The sequence below is a fragment of the Silurus meridionalis genome, chromosome 12 (assembly GCF_014805685.1).
Source record: "Silurus meridionalis isolate SWU-2019-XX chromosome 12, ASM1480568v1, whole genome shotgun sequence".
Lineage (NCBI taxonomy): Eukaryota > Metazoa > Chordata > Actinopteri > Siluriformes > Siluridae > Silurus > Silurus meridionalis.
The window spans coordinates 18055661-18079082 of record NC_060895.1 but is presented as its reverse complement, the minus strand read 5'-3'; the positions used below and the strand labels follow the sequence as shown (position 1 = coordinate 18079082).

The 23422-nt window shown below is 37.1% G+C and overlaps 2 protein-coding genes across 4 annotated transcripts in view; one reads left to right on the top strand and one right to left on the bottom strand.

Annotated features, from left to right (window-relative positions):
- The window catches only part of plppr5a (phospholipid phosphatase related 5a), a 43625-nt gene extending 39824 nt beyond the window's left edge, over window positions 1–3801 (bottom strand). The window contains exon 1 of one of the 3 annotated variants that reach the window (XR_006927593.1): window positions 3333–3801. Coding sequence is in view for 1 of the 3 variants with exons in the window: in XM_046863589.1 (XP_046719545.1) it covers window positions 3333–3536 (204 nt within the window). In the remaining 2 variants the exon portion in view is untranslated. The remainder of the gene's footprint in view (window positions 1–3332) is intronic. The other 2 variants (XR_006927594.1, XM_046863589.1) reach the window with 2 other exon arrangements.
- Window positions 3802–8703: 4902 nt separating this feature from the next.
- Window positions 8704–23422, top strand: part of plppr4a (phospholipid phosphatase related 4a) — a 31081-nt gene continuing 16362 nt past the window's right edge. Inside the window, exons 1-2 of the mRNA XM_046863583.1 lie at window positions 8704–9210; window positions 19080–19265. Of these exons, the coding sequence (XP_046719539.1) occupies window positions 9133–9210; window positions 19080–19265 (264 nt within the window). The 5' untranslated portion in view covers window positions 8704–9132. The remainder of the gene's footprint in view (window positions 9211–19079; window positions 19266–23422) is intronic.

The window sequence follows — 23422 nt, the reverse complement described above, 5'->3', positions numbered from 1 at the left end:
AGCCATTAAACTGGCGCTAGAGGAGTGGTGTCATTGACTGGTGGTGGCAGTACACCAATTTGCAAGAAGCCAAACGGTTAAACCCCCGGCAGATGGGCGCTGTTTTTCACTCGCTTCCGCTACACCATCACGTACCATCCGGGTTTCAAGAACAGCAAGGCGGATGCCCTGTCCCCGATTTATTGCCCAGATGAACCCACGGATCCCAAACCCATCATCCCTCCCAAGCTGATTCTCTGCCCCATCGTCTGGGAGTTGGATGAGGAGATTCAAGCAGCAGCACAAGGAGAGTCCACCCCCGGGGGGGGCCCAAAAAGAAGGACATTTATCCCTGGGCCATGCCATCAGTCCCTGCTGAAGTTGATTCATGAAGCCAGAGGTTCTGGCCACCCAGGGAGAAGACAAACCCTCCTCCTAGCCCAAGCACACTACTGGTGGCTCAGAATAAGCGGGGAGGTCTCCCGATTCGTCCAAGGCTGCCCCATGTGTGCTATCTCAAAGACAGGGAGGGATATGGGAGGGGATATGAACCGGGAGAACATGGGCCGTGGGCTTTCCCAGGCGCCGAGTTAGCGTGTTGAGAGCTCCCATATGGAGCAGGGGGTAATGTCAGGGAAGCACCGGCCATGCCCCTCCTCGGCACTCAGCACACTCGCAGTGCCTTGCCTTCATACTTATTACATTCACCTGTAACTCCAATCTACACCCTCCCCTTATAAGGCCCCTGTTCGCCCTCACTCACCATCCGATCTACGGTTCATTCTGGTGATTATCTCTGGACTACCTGTGTTTCGCAATATACCTGTTTTCCGGTACATGCTGCTTGCTAGCTTCTGTCTGTTTCCCAAGGCTAATAACCGTCCTAGTTGTATTCTGGTTTACAACTCTTAATCAAAGCGTGACACCAACAGAGTTTAGGCTGATGGTATCCTAAGTTTGCAACCTAGTAAACCAGTGTTGATTTATTTATTGATTAAGTCTTCAAAGCACTTTTGTGCATTATTCTGGAGAAGGGCATCTGCTAAATGCTGTAAATGAAAATGTATATCACAATGCTGATTTAAAAAAAAAAAATCCAGGTGTAGATTTAATTCATTTAAAAAATGTATTTGTTTCTTTTTATATCAAGCTACTTGATCTTATCAATATGACATACGTTTAATTATTTCCCATGCAGTAATATGACTAGTGCTTAGAATCCTATGATCTATTATCTTTTGACTTCTTGATTGTTATTATTCTATTTATATATAAAAAAAAATATCCACCAATTGATTGTATAACATGGCCCTTGGACATTTACTCTACAAAGAACTCTGCATAATTTTCAGTTATATAATATAGACTGAGCAATAAATCCTTACAAAAGAGGATTATAATGGTCTTTAACAAGAAAAAAAAACAGCTGGTTAAAGGAGCATTGAGTGAGTGTGTGTTAAGCAATTGAGTGATTAGAAGAGTGTGTCCAAGCCAGGGAGATGTTTCATACTGTTCACTGGGAAACTAAATATAAACACAGTCATGGTCATCCAATTAAAAAAGAGCAGCAACCTCTGATATGCTATAGTTAAAAGGTTAAGTTTCTGTAACAGGTCATAAAAAGCTCTAGCATTATGAATGTGAATTTTGAACTTACTGTATATTAACTTGACCTCTTGATATTATTAACTTGATATTGACTCATTGCATCCATATCCTTAGAATCAATTAGACAGTTTGCATATGTTGCATGTGACTTTTAGGGAGAATCAGTTCATCTCAGTCCTGTAGTCTGGACAGATGAGTTCATGACTAAGCTCTACTACCTTCCAGGGCTTAACACTTCATTGTGAGAATCTTCCTCTATGGGGCTCAGAAATATCAGCGTCACAGAACAGACATAGTGCTAGTTAACAAAGCTCGAAATACTGAACCATTTTGCCACTAAAAAGTACATGCATTTAATTAATATTGTTCATTTTGTAAAATTGGCAACCATGAATGCAAACAAATGCTAATGCACAAACTACAGGATGCTACATGAAGTTCTGCTTATGCAGAAGCACAAATTTAGTTTAGAAATATAATAGTATTTTAGTTTGACATGCATTAATACAGACTTTTATCAGTGGGCTGAAAAGGTCACTTTTTTATTCAGTCTTTATTCTATTTCATTAGTTTGTGGTTGAATGACCTTACAAATGGTCATGCTGCTGTGATCACTGCTTCTCCTGAGTGTCCTCTATAGCCTTTTTATATAAACATGTTTTTGTATATATATATGTATATATATATATAATACAAAATAATAAATGTACTGCTACTGCTATTGAAATATGTAAAATATATTTTTATATGCACAGTGTAATAAGCAATGACTGTACAAAAACAATGTGTCTGCTTTGAGCATTCCCCTAATGTATTGTCACAAACCTGGAAGCACAGAGCAGTACAGGATGCTTTTAAATGCTATAGAATTAAAATTCCCATTTTACCAGAACTAAGGGACTCAAACCTGATCTATCATGGCAATGTGAGGTTTGCCAAGGTTGGAGTGGAAGAACCCAAGTGATGCTCACAGTACCCTGATCTCAATCCCATTCATTGACTTCTAAACATGTCCACATGGCTGTCTTTAGGTTCTTCAGTATCTGCTGGCATGCTGTTATGTGACTTGGGTATGCATGTGGATGATGTGTGTATGGTAAACTCAAATAAAATGAGTAAATGAATGATAAGTGCTATAAAAGTGTTTTAAAATGTGTCATTTAAGAACCACATATGTAAATCTTTGCATATTATGATTTCAGGTCTTTGGATTTTTATTAAAAAAAAAAAAAATATATATATATATATATATATATATATATATATATATATATATATATATATATATATAAAATAATATAATAATTTTTTTTTTTTTTTTTTTTCAGGCTTTATGGGTTGTAGTTCGCATGCAAAAGAATCACGTACTGTATAAGGTGGCATCTACTATATGTAACACAGAACAATATAACATTAAAAAATGTTTTTAAGCGCTTTGAGAGCGCATATTGAAGACAAAATATTGCAATATTCTTGAAAAGTTAAATACGTGTTTATTTATGATTGGATTCTGTACTCATGGGCATGTGTATTGAATTAACCTGACAATTCAAGACATAAACCTGACGTTCGGAAAGAATAAAATAGAATAAAATTCAATTAAATTAAAAAGTATCAGCACATACCTCATCCTCTGGTTAGCCACTGCTACAATAATCATTCTATAATCTGGACAGTGTGTTGAATAATGTGAAACAGTTTGCCTCTTTGGTTAAGTGTTGAAGAAGCGCGCACACGTCACTCACCACCAGCGCGGGCACACCGGACACCACCGCGTACAGGAGCACCGGCGGGACCGCGCTCGCCTCCTCCGGTCCGAGGTACGGCTTCGTGTACGCGCTGTCGTGGCAGAAAAAGCCTTGAACGTGCACGTTGAACGTGTCTGTGTACTCAAAGTAATACGCCAGCATGACCGTCCCTGCCATGATGACCAGCTGAAAGTAAAGCATCGTACAGCAGAGAGGACGTGGAGATCAGAGCAGTCCAGTCCAATCAAGACTCAATCTCCGTCCTTATAATGATCCGTTCCGAAATCCTACATAGTCCTGTTTTTTTCCACAGGACGATGAAGACAGTGTGAAGATCCGCTTGGAGACCAGAGCGGAATGAGCACAAGAGCACGGATCCGCGTGCTGGTGCGAGGAGGCGTGTCTCTGAGCTCTCCTTCACAAAACACAAGTTTACAGCTTTTTCTGTTTTTTTTTTTTTTTTACAATAATGTTTTCTAACTCAGTCGATCACCTGCCACTTGATGCTTTTAGACCAAGTGTCCAACTTCAGTCTCTGCTAAACTTTAGTTAGCCCTGACAAGAACCTGCATGGTCTAACATTGCAATTGGATTTTTTCCCCCATGAGACAGCAGCTTTAGAGGAGTGTCCTACTGCAATAACCTTTAGTTCTCCTACATAAGTTAATGCATTTGGTGAATATGCAGATAAGTTTCTATAATTAATGCACTTTGGTCATAAACTGATGAGTCGCAAAACAATCCATATTCCCGTTCAGCACCATGGAGAGCTCCAGCACCAATTATAACGACAAATTCGTCTCCTGGGTCTGTTGTATTTATCCTGTTTTCGTTTTTTATAAATACATTTAGAACTGTAATAGCCAAATTGCACAGTCCTCTGTAAAGTTCATACATCTTACTAATTGTCTTTTGATAACCATATTTGTTTAATAGAATGGTTGAGCCAAACACTGTTAGAGTTGCACACAGGGAAAGAACCTAAACTGTGAAAGTAAGGGATTGGGATGACATTGAAGAAGACAACATTTTTTATTACTGGCTAAAAAATGGATTTGTCCCAAATGTTATATTTCTACTTTTAATAATGTTGCTGTTCATAGACACTGAACACTATGCATTCTAATAATTCCAGTGGTACAGAGGAATTGATGAATTAATGAAAGTGGTTTTATTTTATTATTTAATTTCATTAACGTTTTAAAGCAAGTATAAATCTCATACATTAAATGTTATTGGACTTAAGTGATAGTCTGACAGAAAACAGGATGTCTGTAATTAAATAAGTAAACTGGGATTGTGTTATGTTTCCTAAATAAACGGAAACGTGAATTACCTTGTGCACTCATGTGCTGAGCAGGAACACACATATACCTTGCCCTAGTGTACTGTGGAAACATTCAGCTTTTTATTTTTTCTTTATTTATTTTTTTATCTTAAAGCAAATTGATAACAGGAAAAGATATACAGAATTTGTAAAGTGGCTAACCCAAGAGGAAAAAAGCGATGTGAAGGAATGGACCATTTTGGATGACTAAAGAATAAAGAAAAAGCAAGTGCTAAAACTTTAAGATAGTAGGAGGAGCCACAGTAGTGGCTCATTATTATTTGGCACTGGTTTACTGGTGTGACTAATGACTGATAATATCTGAAAGTCTGATAAAGATTGATGATAGTTAATACTCTTATAGTGACAGGTAGTGACTTATGATGACTGATTATAACTGATGAACTTATGGTGATTGTTGATTACAGATGGTCTAATGGTGACTGATGATATGATGGTGAGTATTTCTGATTGACTGATTGATTGTATTTGATAGAATAACGGTAAATGATGGTCTGCTGATAAGCGATAGTCTGATGGTGAATAATGACATGATTCCCGATGATCAGATGATGACTGATGGTCTAATGTGATGGTGAATGCTGGTGACTGATGGTTAGATGGTGACTAATTGTGATTGTTGAAGACTGACTGATGGTCTAATTGTGACTGATTATTATTGATGGTAACTGATTGCTCAATATACTAAATATATTTGGTATATTTAATATTTAATATTGATTGATTGATATCCTTTTTTATTAGTAGCTTGTTAGTTTTGTATGTTAAGCTCCTATTGTGTAATTTTATTTTCAGTTAGCTGAGTGGTATTAATACTGTTAAAGCAAATGTATATCTAACTTTGTGCTTGTGATTCTTGATATTTTTGTAAGAAATTAAAGGAAAAAAAACGATATGCATTTTTTTATGATGCATTGTTTACCATGAGTCTCCAGAACAGTTTTAGTCTGTGTGGCTTTGATTGCATAAGTCACTATAAAGGTACTGGAGAGATTATAATATTTATTTAGTTTTAGTGGGGTTTTTTGTTTGTTTTAGCTATTTGGAAATGGTCTCACATGTCACTCCAAAATTATCCCTCACTGTGTAATTGGTTTGAGAGCTGATGTAAAAGTCAAAGAATATGATGTACATAATTTTTTATCTCATTCTTTTCATTATGCACTTCTATGCATGTTCTTGTGCATTTCTAAAGTTTCAAAATCCCACATAAAATATTTAGGGTTCTGTTTCAGAGTGCATTGTTTTTCTATACAAGTGCAACACATCCAACAAATGCTATCCAATAAGGCATTACATTTTTTTTATTCTAAGATTGTTAAAAAGATTACGGATAATTTTTGCCAAACAAATACAGTATATTGTCAAAGATATTTGTAGGGTTATAGTGTGCGATTTGAAACACAGCTTCTGCCTTTAAGATTTTAATGCATGTCACTCCCATTAAGTCACAGTCATGGGTCATAGTCTGAGTTCCAGTTAAGTGACAACACGACTGCCTGCTGTGGAAAATAGACCGACATAAAAACTCGGTTCCTGCCAGAAAAAAAGATGCTGGCACAAATTCTTTTGTCTAGCTGTCTAAATGCTTAAATAACACTCTTCATTAGTTGCATGTGAAAGGTGCTGTGTGAAAACAGACACAGTTCTGAGGGAAATGTGGAAAATAATGTACAAAATGCAACAAAGATTTATAGTAATAATAGATATGCAGTATACTATAACATTGTCAAAGATGTTTAAATGTATTATTTATTGTATTCGTTTTTTTGTTTGCTTTCTCTTTGTTTTGTTTTTATGGGTCATAAACTATAGCAAATTCAATAAGGAAAGTATATGTTTTCTATCAGATCCCTAAATATTTACTTGGCTTGTATTCATTGTACTTGCAGAGTTTTAATTTATTAAAAGGTTTGTGACTTCCAATGTTTTTTGTTGTTTTTTTAAGTTTTATTAGAACTGTTAATCATACTGTAGATTCTGTAAAACATATTTACACATGTCATCATGTCATTTTTATATACATACATACATACATACATACATACATACATACATACATACATACATACATACATACAATTCTAAACAAGTATTCTGGAATAATGTTAAAGCTATGAAACACCACAAGATGGCGCAAAAGTATTTTCTTTAGTGGATGTGACAGTTTTTATCATTACCTTGACATCCATTTTGAACAGTTCATTGCAGACATTCATGAACCAATGCACATGGATACAAGAATACAGACATCCCCTGCAATTAAGGGAATATTTCACCTAAAGGAAAACTATCTTTACATCAAATTAGGTCAAGACCCTTTCCTTGTCATCCACTCCATAATTCAAACACGTTCTCTAAGTGGCAAAGCTTCAGAGTTTGTACTATGCAGAGCAATACAAAACAGACATTAGCTGAAATTGCAAATATTGTCACAAATGTTCAAAATCACAGTTCCAGTGAAGGTTGGTGCATTAAATTATACAGTGTACATTAATATAGAGAACAGCTAGAGTCAACAGGTATGTATGTGATTGAATGAAGCCTTTCCCACAGAGAAGTGCCTGAAACATCATTAATAAGTACATAATGCACAGCACAAAAAAATTTATTATAACAAGAATGAACAGATTAATAAATAAAACAAATAGAAATAACAATGCATTCTGCATTGCATATTTTAATGTATATTTATTGATTGCAAGTATAGTTTTACATTTTATTAATTTATATGTCAGATTAATATAATAGAAAGATGTGTTGTACATGAACTGTGATAGATAAGTGTACAGGTAGAATGATGAATATTCAAATGATAAACATGCAATATGAAAATGTTTGATTAACTGTATGTAGAAATATAATGTAGAAAACAGATTTTTAAAGAAAATTGACATTTATGCAAATATTACAGATATGTAATATACTGTAAAGAATTTAGACGATTTAGATCCCATAAAGTCACTTCGGTTGTCTCTCATGTTCTGTGTGCAAACCTGTAGACCTCCATTGTAGACCTCATTTTGACCAACTCAATTGGAGAAAAATTTTATCCTGTTATCCAAGGTACAAGTTGATCTGAAGTCTTACACTGGGCCTAAGGCAAAGACACACACCAAGTGGAATGCCACAGGGCACACCTTCGTTCATATTTGGGGCCAATTTTGAATAGATAATAAACTATGTCTGTTTTTGTAAGGTCTAACAGAACCAAAGAACTAGAGGAAGCCCAAACATCCATTAAAAAAAGCATGCACAGGAAAGAAATTCTATAAATGTGGTCAAACCAGAGGCCATGAAATCATGCTACCATTTTAGAAGGATGAGATGGGGTTTATCACAATAAACCCCATTTATCAACAGTCCACTACAATGGCTCAGGACCACAGGATGCATGAATAGTTATGCATTTACGCACCTATTACTGCACATCTATACAATGGGACTGAATGAATGGTGGCCCTTCGAGGATCAAGTTTTCTTCCTCATACCATCTCAGGGAGTTTTTCCTTGCCACTGACTTGCTTATCAGGAATAAACAATTATAAGGAACTATCTTATATGCAATAAACGTACACATTCTTTTATATATATCCTTATTATCGCATTATCTCTGTAAAAATAAAAATTGATTTAAAATGAATTGAGTTTATCAAATACTTATGAGACTAAATTTTACATTTCTGACAACTTTCATCTACAAAGCATATACTAGAAGAAAATAATTACCAATAGTTTGTAGTAAAATTTACAGTTTATTTCATAGTAAGACACAATCTAGTCCGGCACATAATTGAAAGTGAGAGGTTTTGCCAATGGTCTTGTAAAACCGAATGGCGTTTGACATTGCTGGTATTTTAACTCAATCTCTGGGTCACTAACTCACTAGTGCCTTGATCTCAACTACTAGTTGCACCACTGGACACATGAGGAGGGCACGAGAACTCTGAATGGCTTGCACAGGATCACGTGAGGTACCCAAACGCACCCATACACACGCACGCGCAAAACACGTTCCCCTCCATTCCCCTTCCAAATCAGACACGGGCGGGCGCACGCACAGGCACGCGCGCACCCGGTGTGAAAGTGGGTTTTTAGCACAGCCCTGACGTCACTCCCGCACGTCACCTTCTCTAGGCTCCACTCGGCGGTGATCCGTGGACGAGTCTGGAGCGTCTCTGCGTCTCTCGGTGCCCGTGATGCTCTGTGCTGAGGACCGGAGGAGAGGCTGGTGAGCGCTTATTTAAAGGATGCTGCATGGGTTTACGGCGCTGCAGTGGCTCTGCATCCTCTCATTCCCACCCTGATCATGGACAACTAAAGCAGGACTAAAACAGGACTACAGGAGGACTAAACACGCACATATCCATATCAAGAGGGCATTTGGTGTTTCCTCTTTATTAATAAAAAGAAATACAAATTCCCACAGGAGACACTCAGCACTTCATCATGTCGGCCAAAGAGAGATTTAAAGCAAGCATGAGCAAAGAGAGCGTCACTCTGCTGCCCTGTTTCTACTTTGTGGAGGTAAGATTTCGCTCCACCAGAGACACATTTACACCCTGCAGGGACTTACTGGACCTGCTGGACCTATTACGCTGCCCGGTGATGAATTAACACGCCTACAGCATCCATGTGTGCCCGGTTGTAGGTGTTAATTCAATGCTGTCAGGTCTAAGAGCACCATGTAGGCATTAACTCAGCATCACGAGGTTCATTTGTACCCACTAGGTATTAATTAATCACTGTGCACTCATTTACTATTGTACAAATAATACAAATGAATTATTGCAGATATAATTTCAAAGCTCTCAAGTTGTGCTTATTTGATTTATTCATCTCAGTCTGGATGACTGGGATGTAGGGACCTCAGTTTGATCTTGAGCATTGGTTCATGTCATGTTTTCACAGCTTCAGTGTGGGATTTCTCTGGGTTCATTGGTTTCCTCCCACTTCCAAAGATCTAGTCAGTATGTGCAGTAGGTTGGTCCAACTAAGATGTTTTATTGCTTTATGCACAGTGTTCCAAGGACTGACTCAGAATCTACCATGACCCTGCCACGGATAAAGAGGTGGAGATGAATGAGTGCAAATGATGTAATTTAGTTTGAATAATGATTTTTAATAAATCAGCATTGCAGGTTTCTTTTAATCCTGCAGGTGTTTACTTCAATACTGCAAGAATTAGCTGAATGCTTTCAGATCTTCTTTTTAATATTATTACTGTAAAAGTTGATTCACTAACCTAAAATTGTATTTTTAATGTGGAAAATGTATTGGAATGCTGCAAGACGTAATTGTGTTAATCCAGCACTCTCATTCAAATGAATTAATTCACATTTTAGGTGACGGCTCTTTACATTTTAACCTGTAGTTGTACATTCAATACAAAATCTAACCACTGTTCATTCAGGATTCATTTAGAGATCATTCAACATTATGTATGATTACTCATCACACAGCTCCGTTTGTGGGCTGGGTGTTGATTTTACACTGTAGGATTTGAATTTAAACCATGTAAGGTGTTATTGAGTGGGCAGCATGGTGCTGGAGCGGATTGCCTCCTCACAGTTCCTCGATCGATCCTCAACTCAGGTTACTGTCTTGTGGGCTTCCTGCAGGATCTATGGTTTCCTAGTGGTGGAAAAATGCCCATAGACAGATTGAGTATGCTTTGCACATGGGTGTGAATTTGTGTGTGTGTGTGTGTGTGTGTGTGTGTGTGTGTGTGTGTGTGTGTGTGTGTGTGTGTGGTGGCTGCAGTAGATTGGCAAGAGTTTATTAAACTCTATCACATAAATCAAACATGGGGTTGTGTAATCAGGTTTATTTGAATTATAAAGATACCTGAATATGTTGATTCAAAAGCAGGACAGTTTTAAAATGGGAAATAAAATTAAAATAAACTTAAAGTGTTGGGAATTTTTTCCCAACACTGTTGAGGTTAATCCTCCAGTAAGAATCCATCCTGTGTATACATTAATACAGAGTCAATACAGAAATAGCCAAACACTGTAGGTGTTAATCCAACAATTTAACACAAGAAATACCCCATTTAGCACAGTATAAAAGAAGACATCATGCTGAAGGATGGATATTATTCTAGACCAGTGTTATACTACTTCCGTATTGTGGAATTAATAATTTCCTTTGCTCAAAAGATGTGAATTAACTATATTAATTAATGCACAAAGATCAGCTCTGACAGAAGTGTTGATTGTAATTCAAATCACAGAGTAATAATAATGCTCTATTACTAAAGTAACAGCGTTTTCACAGGAGATTGACCTGTATAGTGGATGCTTCACAAGAGCATTTTACTAATGATAAGCCAGTTTAAAGGCATGTGCTGTTATGTGACAAAGATAGAGAGATTTTAACATTTATGGAATGAGTTTCCAGTGTCAGCAATTTTCAGCTGTCAGTGTGCTTCCCACAACAGCCAGGTCTCCAGGGCAAAGGACTTTGTGTTTGCTCTGTAGCTGTTCTTCAGAAAAGCTAAGAAAGGGATGTGGTAGCTCAGGGTTTAAGGCATTGGACTTTGAGTTGAAGGTCGCAAGTTCAAAACCCAGCACCACCAAAATGCCATTGCTGGGACCTTGAGCATATAAATAAAATAGTGGTTTGAGAGACAACAAGTTGTACAATAAAAGCTGCTGTACCTGACAACAAGAACACACTCTTATATCTCATAACACATTTTTTTTTATCTTACAGCACATCCAGCAAGTAAGTTAATCTTTATACTAGGCATAGTTTTGTCAGTTGGCTCTCCTGGTCTGACAACATTTCCTTATAATTGTAAGCCCAATTGTCTGCCCATGATCCACACCAACCCCTACCCAATGATACAAGTTTGCTGTAACTTTAATAGGAGAATAGCATGACCTTGTGTCATTATATAACACAAAATGACTGCTTCATACACAGCATATAAGTGTTCACCTCTCCACTAAGACAGTGGGCTCATGAGAAATATACTTATCCATAACCGTACCACAGGACAGCAGCCATGTGGTTTACGTCCTCCCAGAGGTCACAAGTTATTTAGACAACAGCTCACAACATTCCTCAGTGTAGTAAGTTAATAAGGATTAGATCATATCTCTTATTTACTTTATGGTTGTAATATCCAAAGTTCGAGCAGAAATGTATCCAATACATGTCTACATCAGAGCAGCACTAAACCGGCCATGTGAGAATGCTTGGAAGATCCATCACCACACAGCAGAGTAATCTCGGCATTTATGCGACAATGATATGAAGATAAATCGTAAAACATGTCTAACGTTTACAGCCACATGACTGATATACCATCATGATTATGAGAGAGTTTATGAGTCATTTTATTGCAGCATGATGGTAGACTCTGGACAACGGGTCTTATTGCAGAATTTATGTAAGCTGTACTCTAAGCTATATTCTGTTTCCAGCATAAATACCGAAAATACCAGACTTTCAGCCATTCAGCCAAAAATGTAATTTAAAATTTTATTCCTAAAATAAAATCTAGTCGATCAACCATTTTGTTTGGTGTCCTGAATTAGCCTCTTTTAGTTTACTATTAGCGTTCTTTACTTTTTCAATTTTTTAGCTAATTTTTTGGGTGCATAGATGCTTATATCTACCCTTTTAATATTTTCAGCTACTCAATCACTAACATTATTTCAACATAAGCAGCCTCATAAATAAAAACATTTCAGTGAAACTGAATCTATAGTTTCATTTGAATCGCTTGCCTGGGTCTGATGCTCATTAAACTGTGTGCTGGGAAAAGGATGTGATTTGCCTTTTAAATAGCACTTGCTACAGTTTTTAGCTCTGCAATGTCTTTTTGTCCATTTTTATGGTTGTCAAAAACATCAAGCAGGTTTATGGTGTTTTTGTTTACTCTGGAGTTGTTTCTTATGTCTTGTGGATTGCATCCTGATTAGATTTTAACTGCACACATTTGCACTTGTCAACATGTCCTCAATACATTCAAATTCAGTTTTTGTATTGTACTTATATATGACAAAGCCAGCTTGTTACACCTGACCGGCTTCCTCTGCTGCTCATTGTGATTGTTCATTACTTTTTAATTCTCTATATAGTCTTTAACCTCATTGATTGTAATATATTTTTATTAGGAAATTTTATTTAGCTTTGGCAGGATTTACACCTTGATAGTATCTCGTAGGGATGGTAAGATTCACCTATTCTTATAGGTGTATCATCGGAAAAGTTAACGAAGCGATGTATTTCTTTTCAAAAGTGTGCATTGGATACAAGTTGGCATTTGTATCGTGATGCATCGTTTTGAACATATTTGCATCAGTAAAGACGATTTATTTACATAATTATTAGTAGTAGATGTGCTTTACTTTTATTATTTAAAAAGTGACCAAAAATTGTCCTCGCTAAACTGTTTCTCAAGCACGTTCTCTCAGCACCACTGCTGCTACTTTCAGGATCTTCCAGGCATGCGGTGCGCAATTTCAGTTTTGCGGCGTGCACTTCTGGGTGGCCGGCCATCTTGCTCTTTTTTCCTGCGCCTCCCGGTATTTAAGGACACCCAAGACGTTAGCTCGAGGCCAGATTATTTTCCCAGCTCCCTAGCCCCTGAGATTATTCGTGCCACTGCTTTGGATTCCTGATTCTGATCCAGTTCCTGTTCCTGACCCCTGTTCTGCTCTGCTTCTGGTTTGTTCTCCGGACTTTTTTGGATTTGGTTTTCTCGCACTGTCCCTCTTGTTCTGTTTGCCGGCTTTTTTTTTTTTAGACCATTTTTCGGTTTTGGTTTTGTCTTTCCTGCATCGCCCTTTTTGTCCGTGTTTCAGACCCTGGAATGTTTTTGGACTGTGTTTTTGCCTTGCCCCATTGCTCAGTTTTTTGTTTTTATTAAAGCCTGTTTTCTGTGTGCATCCTGCATATTGGTCCTTCCCTCCCAGTCCTCACCCACCCAGTCTCCACTCACCTGCTTCCCTGACAGAATAATCGGGCTGTGCGTTGTGTCCCGACGATCACTGACAGCTACGTGAATAAGACTTATCACAATACTGACTGAGGCTTGTCCTGAGAGTCACATAGAATATAGATTAACATGCATCTTCCTGGTTACAAAACAGGAAAAGAACGTCTGGATTTATTTCATCTTTTTTTCCTCTTTTTTTTTTGCACCACAAAGGACTGTTTGTAAAAGGGCCATGCATTAGTCATGTGGCCATGCGTTAGTATATCAGAAGGCACTTAACCAAATTTAGGATTTACTGTCTGTCTGAACCACATTGTGTTGAATTCAAATGAAATCGGATCGAAATGCATTATAATAGAAGTGAATAGTTTTGCATAAGTAGCTGCTTCATATATAGTGAGGAAAATAAGTATTTGAACACCCTGCTATTTTGCAAGTTCTTCCACTTAGAAATCATGGAGGGGTCTGAAATTGTCATCGTAGGTGCATGTCCACTGTGAGAGACATAATCTAAAAAAACAAATCCAGAAATCACAATGTATGATTTTTAAACTATTTATTTGTATGATACAGCTGCAAATAAGTATTTGAACACCTGAGAAAGTCAATGTTAATATTTGGTACAGTAGCCTTTGTTTGCAATTACAGAGGTCATATGTTTCCTGTAGTTTTTCACCAGGTTTGCACACACTGCAGGAGGGATTTTGGCCCACTCCTCCACACAGATCTTCTCTAGATCAGTCAGGTTTCTGGCCTGTCGCTGAGAAACACAGAGTTTGAGCTCCCTCCAAAGATTCTCTATTGGGTTTAGGTCTGGAGACTGGCTAGTCCACGCTAGAACCTTGATATGCTTCTTACAGAGCCACTCCTTGGTTATCCTGGCTGTGTGCTTCGGGTCATTGTCATGTTGGAAGACCCAGCCTCGACCCATCTTCAATGCTCTAACTGAGGGAAGGAGGTTGTTCCCCAAAATCTCGCAATACATGGCCCGGTCATCCTCTCCTTAATACATTGCAGTCGCCCTGTCCCATGTGCAGAAAAACACTCCCAAAGCATGATGCTACCACCCCCATGCTTCACAGTAGGGATGGTGTTCTTGGGATGGTACTGATCATTCTTCTTCCTCCAAACACTTTTAGTGGAATAATGACCCAAAAGTTCTATTTTGGTCTCATCTGACCACATGACTTTCTCCCATGACTCCTCTGGATCATCCAAATGGTCATTGACAAACTTAAGACGTGCCTGGAGATGTGCTGGTTTAAGCAGGGGAACCTTCCGTGCCATGCATGATTTCAAACCATGACGTCTTAGTGTATTACCAACAGTAACCTTGGAAAGGGTGGTCCCAGCTCTTTTCAGGTCATTGACCAGCTCCTCCCATGTAGTTCTGGGCTGACTTCTCACCTTCCTTAGGATCATTGAGACCCCACGAGGTGAGCTCTTGCATGGAGCCCCAGTCCGAGGGAGATTGACAGTCATGTTTAGCTTCTTCCATTTTCTAATGATTGCTCTAACAGTGGACCTTTTTTCACCAAGCTGCTTGGCAATTTCCCCGTAGCCCTTTCCAGCCTTGTGGAGGTGTACAATTTTGTCTGTAGTGTCTTTGGACAGCTCTTTGGTCTTAGTTGGATTCTTACTGATTGTATAGGGTGGACAGGTGTCTTTATGCAGCTAACGACCTCAAACAGGTGCATCTAATTTAGGATAATAAATGTAGTGGAGGTGGACATTTTAAAGGCAGACTAACAGGTCTTTGAGGGTCAGAATTCTAGCTGATAGACAGGTGTTCAAATACTTATTTGCAGCTGTATCATACAAATAAATAGTTTAAAAATCATATATTGTGATTTCTGGATTTTTTGTTTTTAGATTATGTCTCTCACAGTGGACATGCACCTACGATGACAATTTTAGACCCCTCCATGATTTCTAAGTTGGAGAACTTGCAAAATAGCAGGGTGTTCAAATACTTATTTTCCTCACTGTATATCTTTTATGTGTCATATTGATAGCAAGGCATGAAGGTGCGAATTGCATCGGCTTCAGTTATGGAGCTGCACATCGCTAATATCTAGTTAAATGATGTCTCCAACCTCCGGAAAAAAATTTGCATTTTTATACAGGTAATTCCTACAAGAGTGTATACTAATGCCCCAGAGAAAATGGAAAAAAGACATGGTTTGGTTCATTGGTCGCATGTTGTGTGAGCGGTTATACAGTATTCCTTTAATTTAGTCTGAACTATTCTTTTGATTTCCTTGGTGCCCTCTACAGAACTGTATTTTTCCTTCCATTGAATTCACTGCATAAGTCACATTTAATAAACAGTGTTGCCTAAAGCTTGCAAAGCTCAATTTTGTTGTTTGCACCACACTGAGCTATGTTCTTAGACCCAAAGAGTGACCATAATCATTTCTTTTTGTTCAGTGATCAGACAACATTTTATGAGCTGCTTAAAATAGACTTAAAACATCTGTTTCCTGAAAAGGGATTCTCTCTGTGATCATGTCATATCCTTGTTTTAGCACCTTCCTGTCATTACACGTGTTTCTTGAAGTACAGGGGCACAGGAATGGAGCACAAAAGTGGATCTATTTTTCAACATTGTGTATAGTCAACTGGAAGCAGTAATGTATATAAAGCCATTTCATTTCATTCACTCACTTCTTTTACATACAGTATATCTACAGTAAATGGATTGCAGTGTATACAGGATAGTATTGTACTTAAAATCCAATTAAAATGTAATATCTATGAAATGTACAGACAAAAATATCTTTCAGTGTGACTAACTTAAATGTGCCTCTATTCCTATTCACATGCCTGGGGTGTAACATCAGCAATGTGAGAGGTCAGGCTGAAGTCAAGGCTGCCATAGTCCAATTCCAAGACCAGGATTAGCTAAATCTGACACAAGCTGAGTCTTTATGGACTTGAGGCCAAGTCAGGATCGAATCTAAATTCAAAACTGAGACTGAAAACTATAAATCAAGCCACTACTTTGTTTTGTTTTTTGTTTTGCTTTTTTTTCTGAACAAATTTCACTTAAGAATAGTCTACAATTCTGCAAAATTATTTGAGAAATTGATTTAGACATTAAACCTGGGCAAAGTCATATCATTGGTCCAGACCAAGACCATATTTACTAACACTAATGTCTAAGAGCGAAATAATTAAATTATGAGTCCAATTATGAATACCAATCATTCTGAAAGCAAGAAAATCCAAGTCAATAAAGAAAACATCTTTGAGGCTGTAATGTTTAATCTATCTTGGTCTTACTGTTATGTAAATGCATTATGGGTTATAATGAAATTAACAACGTGCTATGAAGGTGTTAACAGGCGATGATTTCAAAAATGAGAGCTAGAATGTACAATACTCACACTGTAATTCCTCAGCTCTGTAAACTTAGCTAAGCTGTACAAGAAACTTTGTACAGGCAAAATACACCATTTTGCCAAAGGTTTGCAGACACTTGGCCACAAGTATGGTATGTGCTTTTTAAACATTGCATTTCACATCTAGTATCAATTAGCCATTATGATTCCCTTTACTCTTCTGGAAAGATGTTCCACTACATTTTGGAATGTGCTTCTGCATATTTGTGTTCATCAGCCACAAGGGTGTTAGTAAAGTCTGGTACTGATGTAGATGAGGAGGCCTGGGGTGCAGTCAGCGTTCACATTCATCCCAAAGGTGTTCAGTAGGGTTGAGATCAGAGCTCTAAACCAGGTTACTCAAGCTCTTCCTCTACAAAGCATGTAAGCCATATGTTAATGGAGCTCGCTTTGTGCACAGGGGCATTGCAATGCTGGAACAGGTTTGGGTTTCCAAGTTCTAATGAACGCATATATATATATACAGCATAAGATCAGGAATATGAGGTTTTAAAACAGCAACTGAATGAAGTTCTACTAGGACATATCTGAGATACGATTCTGGTTTTATATTTTTGAAGATCTAACCTTAATTATAAGTGAAACAGCTTCAGGGCAACAGTTGCATGTTAAAGGGTGATACATTCTAAATTAGTCAGAAAAGGGTTTAAAATGTAAATATTTAAGCTCAAGCAGCACATTAAATTATAATAAACATTTTAATGTAATCTGAAAAAAGATTTTAGTTGCCAAATAGAATTTGTTGGGAAAATATTAGCACAGCTTAAAAACAAATAGATAAATTTAAGCATTTATGGATGCCAAGGCATTTATGTTCTGTTGAATAAGCAGCTGGCTATGATGAATAGCTGTAATGAGTTGTTATTGGTCAGATTTGGCAGGCTAGTTTACAGTATGTAATGAACTGTTTATCATGGTTTGGGTCCAAATGTTCCCCCTGGATGGAAGAGTCACTGCAAATTAGTACTGCAGTTTTTCCTGTGAGATGTTACCATCTAAGTTTACTTGCTGTGTGGTTTGATCTTGAATATAAATGATAGATGTAAATCTTTTCTATGATCTTTCTTGCACACCAGGTCTCTAATTGAACATCTATGTCTATCTCTTTCTACAACCATCTTCAAAACATCAATTGAGGGGAATATCAAACTGAAGTATGGTATTAATTTGCTTTAGAATTCTAGAGACCATACTAACGCACTTTATATTGTTTTTTTTTCCCATAATTTGTTGCCTCTCTGTATTTAATTTACATTACTTTACAGTCCTGTGTGAAACTCTGTTATAGATCTGATGTAATATTGATCAGATGCTGTTTGTCAGTCTAGAATCGTCGTTTGATTCGTTTTCTTTCAAATATTTTCCTTTCAAGGGCTTTAGCTGCTTCCGATCTATATCTTTGTTTCAGAGAAGAGATTCACTCTTTCTTCAGACATAAAAAGATCACAGCAGGAGTTGATTTAACACCACCAAGGCTCCTGTGGACATTTGCAGGCATCTCACAAAGCAATCTTTTGTGTCTTTAGCTATAATCTGCAAGTAGAATAAGAAAGTTTTTGAGATTTCAAAATACTGTTTGTGAAAATATCTGAAAATAGGATTATCAATCGTATATATAGTTAATTGTATGTATTGAAAATACTATATATTTTATTATTTTCAAGACACATCATGTGCCAAGATACATCATGTGTTTACATTTACTGTACAGCTACACCGGAAGCACAGTTGGTTTGATATTGGGGTACTTTTGTTTTATTACAATTTGTAAGCTTTAATGCAAGAAAACAAAGGAACAAAGTCTTACCTAGTTCATGCTACAGCTATCTACTTATATAGCACAAGAAGGAATGTAATAAATGCATTTATATGTGAACATTCTAAACTAGAAGCAGTTTATAATGTTTTTTATCGTTAAAATTTTATTGCTAGTACATATGTTTATATTAATTTGAATGACAATCATTATGTATATTGTCCTAACGTCATTATTAGTTGCAATTGACTATAATAACCTTCTTCCTTCTCTTTATGTGCAGCTCCCGATTCTGGCCTCCTCAGTGGTTAGTCTGTACTTTTTGGAGCTAACGGACATTTTCAAGCCTGTGCACTCTGGCTACAGCTGCAACGACAGAAGCCTGAGCATGCCCTACATCGATCCCACAAAGGAGGTCGTTCCATTCCTCATGCTCTTTAGCCTGGCATTTGTAATTCCAGCAGCCACGGTCAGTTCCACAATCTACATAAATCATACATAAATCCAGCTGTGGTCAGATTCAGAGTTAAACACACACCTATCATGGCTGTGTTACCAAACCTTGTTTATGATTTTATCTATTTATATTATTTATATTTATTATTTTCAACATTGTACACTAATACTGAAAACATCCAAACTATGAAAAAGTATGTATAGAATTATGTAGTAAACAAAACAAGTGTTAAACAACCCAGAATATGTTTTAGATTTTAGATTGTCCAAAGTAGCTACATTTAGCTTTGATGACAGTTCGGCAATCTCATTGCATTCTCTCATTAGATTCATGAGATAGTCACCTGGTATAGTTTTTAATGAACAGGTGTGCCTTCTTAGGAGTTAATTTGTGACATGCCTTAGAATGCGCTTTAGACTATTAGTTGTCTTGTGATGAAGAAAGGGTGAGAACAGATACAATAGCACATTTAGTGCTACTAAAACTACTGTACAGATCCATATTATGGCAAGAAACATACAGTTAAGTAAAGAGAAAGGCAGTCCATCATTCCAGTGCAGTCCATTAGTCAATCCAAAAAATTTTCAAGAACTTGAAATGTATCCCCAAGTGCAGTCTTCAAAACCATCAACCATCAGCTATGAAGTAACAGGCTCTCATGAGGACTGTCCAAGGAATGTAAGACAAAGAGCTACCTCTGCTGCAGAGGAGTTTATTAGAATTACTAGCCTCATAAATTTGTGATTTACATAATTGCCTCTCTGAATTCAAGTTGCAGACATATTTCAACATCCACTGTTCAGAGAAGACAGTGTGAGTCAGGCTTTCATGGTCGGACAAAGAAGCCATTAATTTAGCACAACAATCAGAAGAAAGCTGCTTTGGCCAAGAAACACAAGAAAATGGGTATCAGATCAGTGGAAAACTGTCCTTTTTTCCTGATGAGTTCAAATTAGAAATGTATAACTGCAACGTCTTTGTTAGAGGTACATAGGGTGAACGGACGGCATTTTACAGCAACATCCCATCCCATCTGGTTTGCACCTAGTGGGACCATATTTTGTTTTCCAACAGGACAATGACCCAAAACACATCTCTAGGTTATGTAAGAGCTACTTATTCAGGAAAGAGAGTTATAAAGTGCTGCTTCAGATGACCTGGCCTCCACAATTACCAGAGTTGGACCAAAGAGTGAAGGAAAAGCAGCCAACAAGTACTCAAGTCCCCTGGAAACTCCTTGAGATTGTTGGAAAACCACTCCATGTGACTACCTCAAGAGGCTGAAAGAATGGCAAGAATGTGCAAAGCTTTCATCAAAGCAAAATGTGTCTACTTTGACGAATCGGAAATTTAAAACAATAAAACATATTCTGAGTTTTTAACACATTTTTGTTTACTAGATAACTCCATACATGTTCTTTCATAGTTTGGATGTCTTCAGTGTTAATGTACAATGTACAAAGAAGAAGCTGTGTCTAAAATGTATATTCTGGTAAAAGATGTCAAGTGCTAAGTGTATTGGGGTGTATAATAGACTTGCAGAACCTGAGGTCTGGAATCTATTTGCATAGAATTATCATTATTAATCCAAAAGTGAGTCCCACTTATAACACAGTTCATTTAAAGCATAAGACACTAGGACATGACAGCATATTAATGTTAATTTTGGTTCCACTTGTTGGATAAGACCTAAAATTAGGATTGAAGTTCATAGTATAGAATGTGAAAACTTAAATAACTTATCTAGCCTAAAGGAGGTGTTACCTTTGCATATTGTGAAAGCTTGCAGTTTTTTTTTTTTTGCTGTTATGTAAATCAATATGCAAACATATTCAGAGTGCACTACCTGACTGGCATGGCATTGACATTTAAATATAACAGATAGTTATGTGCAATTATCCCGGCCCCCATCATCGCTATACTCCAGTATGCAACATTTATTATATCTGCAATATGCTTTTCTGATTTGTGCAATATTAGAAGATCTGCAGATAAAGATTTTTGCCTGACTAAGAAATGCCTAATTTTCCAGTGCAGCTGGACATAAAAGCTTTTTAAATATTGAATCTTTGGAATCTAAACGTTGTCTAAAATGTTAAGTGACTAAAAAGAGTTAGCATGAATTGACTGTATTTGTGGATTAGCAGCCAGATAATAGTTCTTTTGCAGTTTCTTTTTATCTTCTGCTGCATCATTTGCAAGAATCGTTCCTGATAGCATCGGCTTGATGTTACAGTACTGAGGCGGCTAGAACCTTCAGCATATCTTTCTTTGTAATAATAGTGCTATAATTCACAGACTAAAATTTGAGACACAGTGGATTACTACATCACAGCTCTCTAAAGTTAAGATCCAACTTAACAGCTTTTGTCTAGGCCAGAGACAAAAGTCTCTGACAGTTAGAAAAAAATGGCTAACAATGATGGCAGTAGAGAGTTTATCTTTAGTGTTGTATCTGTCTCTGTTTCAAAAGCGAGCAGGTATTTTTTATATAGTATGTATATATTTTTGGTGAAGTCAAAACACTGTTTTCAAACCCAGGAGTAATGCAGATAACTGTGTCATAGTCCTGCTTAAAAACTGTACACCTTGGATCACTCTTCAACCAACCTAAGGTGGAGTCCACATCAAGTGTGAAAGCTATTTGGACATTGTTGTCATTTAATAAAGCTCGAACAGATGAAGTTGCAATTAGTCAGCTTAAATAAGGAGACTACAGACAAATGCAAAATGAAAATCAAAATGGGAGGGTTAAGAAATAAAAGCAAATCATAAAGAGAGTAGCAATCCCAAGTAACCAGGTTGGTACCAACCAATGTGCAAGGAAATTAGAGTGTTCCTTCCATTTATTTAAAACAATGTTTGTTTTATAGCATCACAGTTCTTTTAATCAGTAGCTGGGTAAGTGGGAATATAAAAAAAATATTAAAATTTAACTCCCTAAATTGCCCCTAGGTTTAAAAAAGTGCCTTACACTGTGTGTAATTTAGCCCTGAGATGGACTGGTGTCCCAGTCAGGTTTCTGAATATAAATAAAGCAAGCAATTAATAAACTGACTTTTATTCATGATTATAAATACTCCAAAATCCAATATAAATCATATTAGAATTGGTCTATTTATAGAGCAGGATTTCTTCTCTCCTAGCCCCTCCTGTGCACATTTAGTTTTTTCCCCTGCATTCAACTCACGTGATTCAATTTATCAGCTAATTAATGCCTGAAGTAGGTTAAACCAGTTTATATTGTGGGAAGTAAAAAGACTGGAATTTGCTCCAAAACCACAGCTGAGAAACAATGGTTTAAAGCAGAAGTACAGCCTAGCTAATGGAATGCAGTTATTGCAAACTGTGATGCATATGGTGGCTAAAAAAAACAAAAAACAAAGGCATCTTTCTTGAAGAGTTGCATACAGTGTCATGGTTTGCTTGTTTTTTAATATGCAAATTTCAATGTCAAATTAGCATATACTCCCACTTCAGCATAAAGCAGTGAGTCAGGATCCTCAGCTAAACTTATTTCCTCAGGGGACAGGTACTCTCACTCTTTTCTCTCTCTCTCTCTCTCTCTCTCTCTCTCTCTCTCTCTCTCTCTCTCTCTCTCTCTCTCTCAGAGTTGTCCTCCTCAGTGTCAGTGCAATTTTGGCTACCACCTACCCAGAATGCACACACAGTACACTATGCACAGAACAAAAGATAGCTTTGTTCGGTCACTCTGTGAATATGATTATCATGAACTAAGGTGCTGATACACGATTCAACACTTTTTCGCTCGTTATATCATGCTTTAACATGAAATCTCCTCTGGGTCACTGAAAGGGTTCATTTGTGGCTGAAACGTTCATGCAGGAAAGAATGAGAATGATTACCCCTGGGTTTGGAGCGATAGGACTGCGCTATGAAATTCTACTTTCTGTGTCTATTTTAAGATATGTTCTGTTAAAAAGATATGATCCAGACAGTCTTTGAGTTTTTTGCCATTTTTATTTAATATAACCTCATTATGGTGGGGTTATCCTGGGATTTATGAGCAAAATGGAGATTTGAAAGTCAGAGATTTTATAACCTGCACTTATAATCTTGTATTTATTTGTTAAGTTTAAATCTGCCACTTGATTGTGTTTCATGGCCTCATTACCTTTAATAAATAATATATTATATCTCAATCTGCG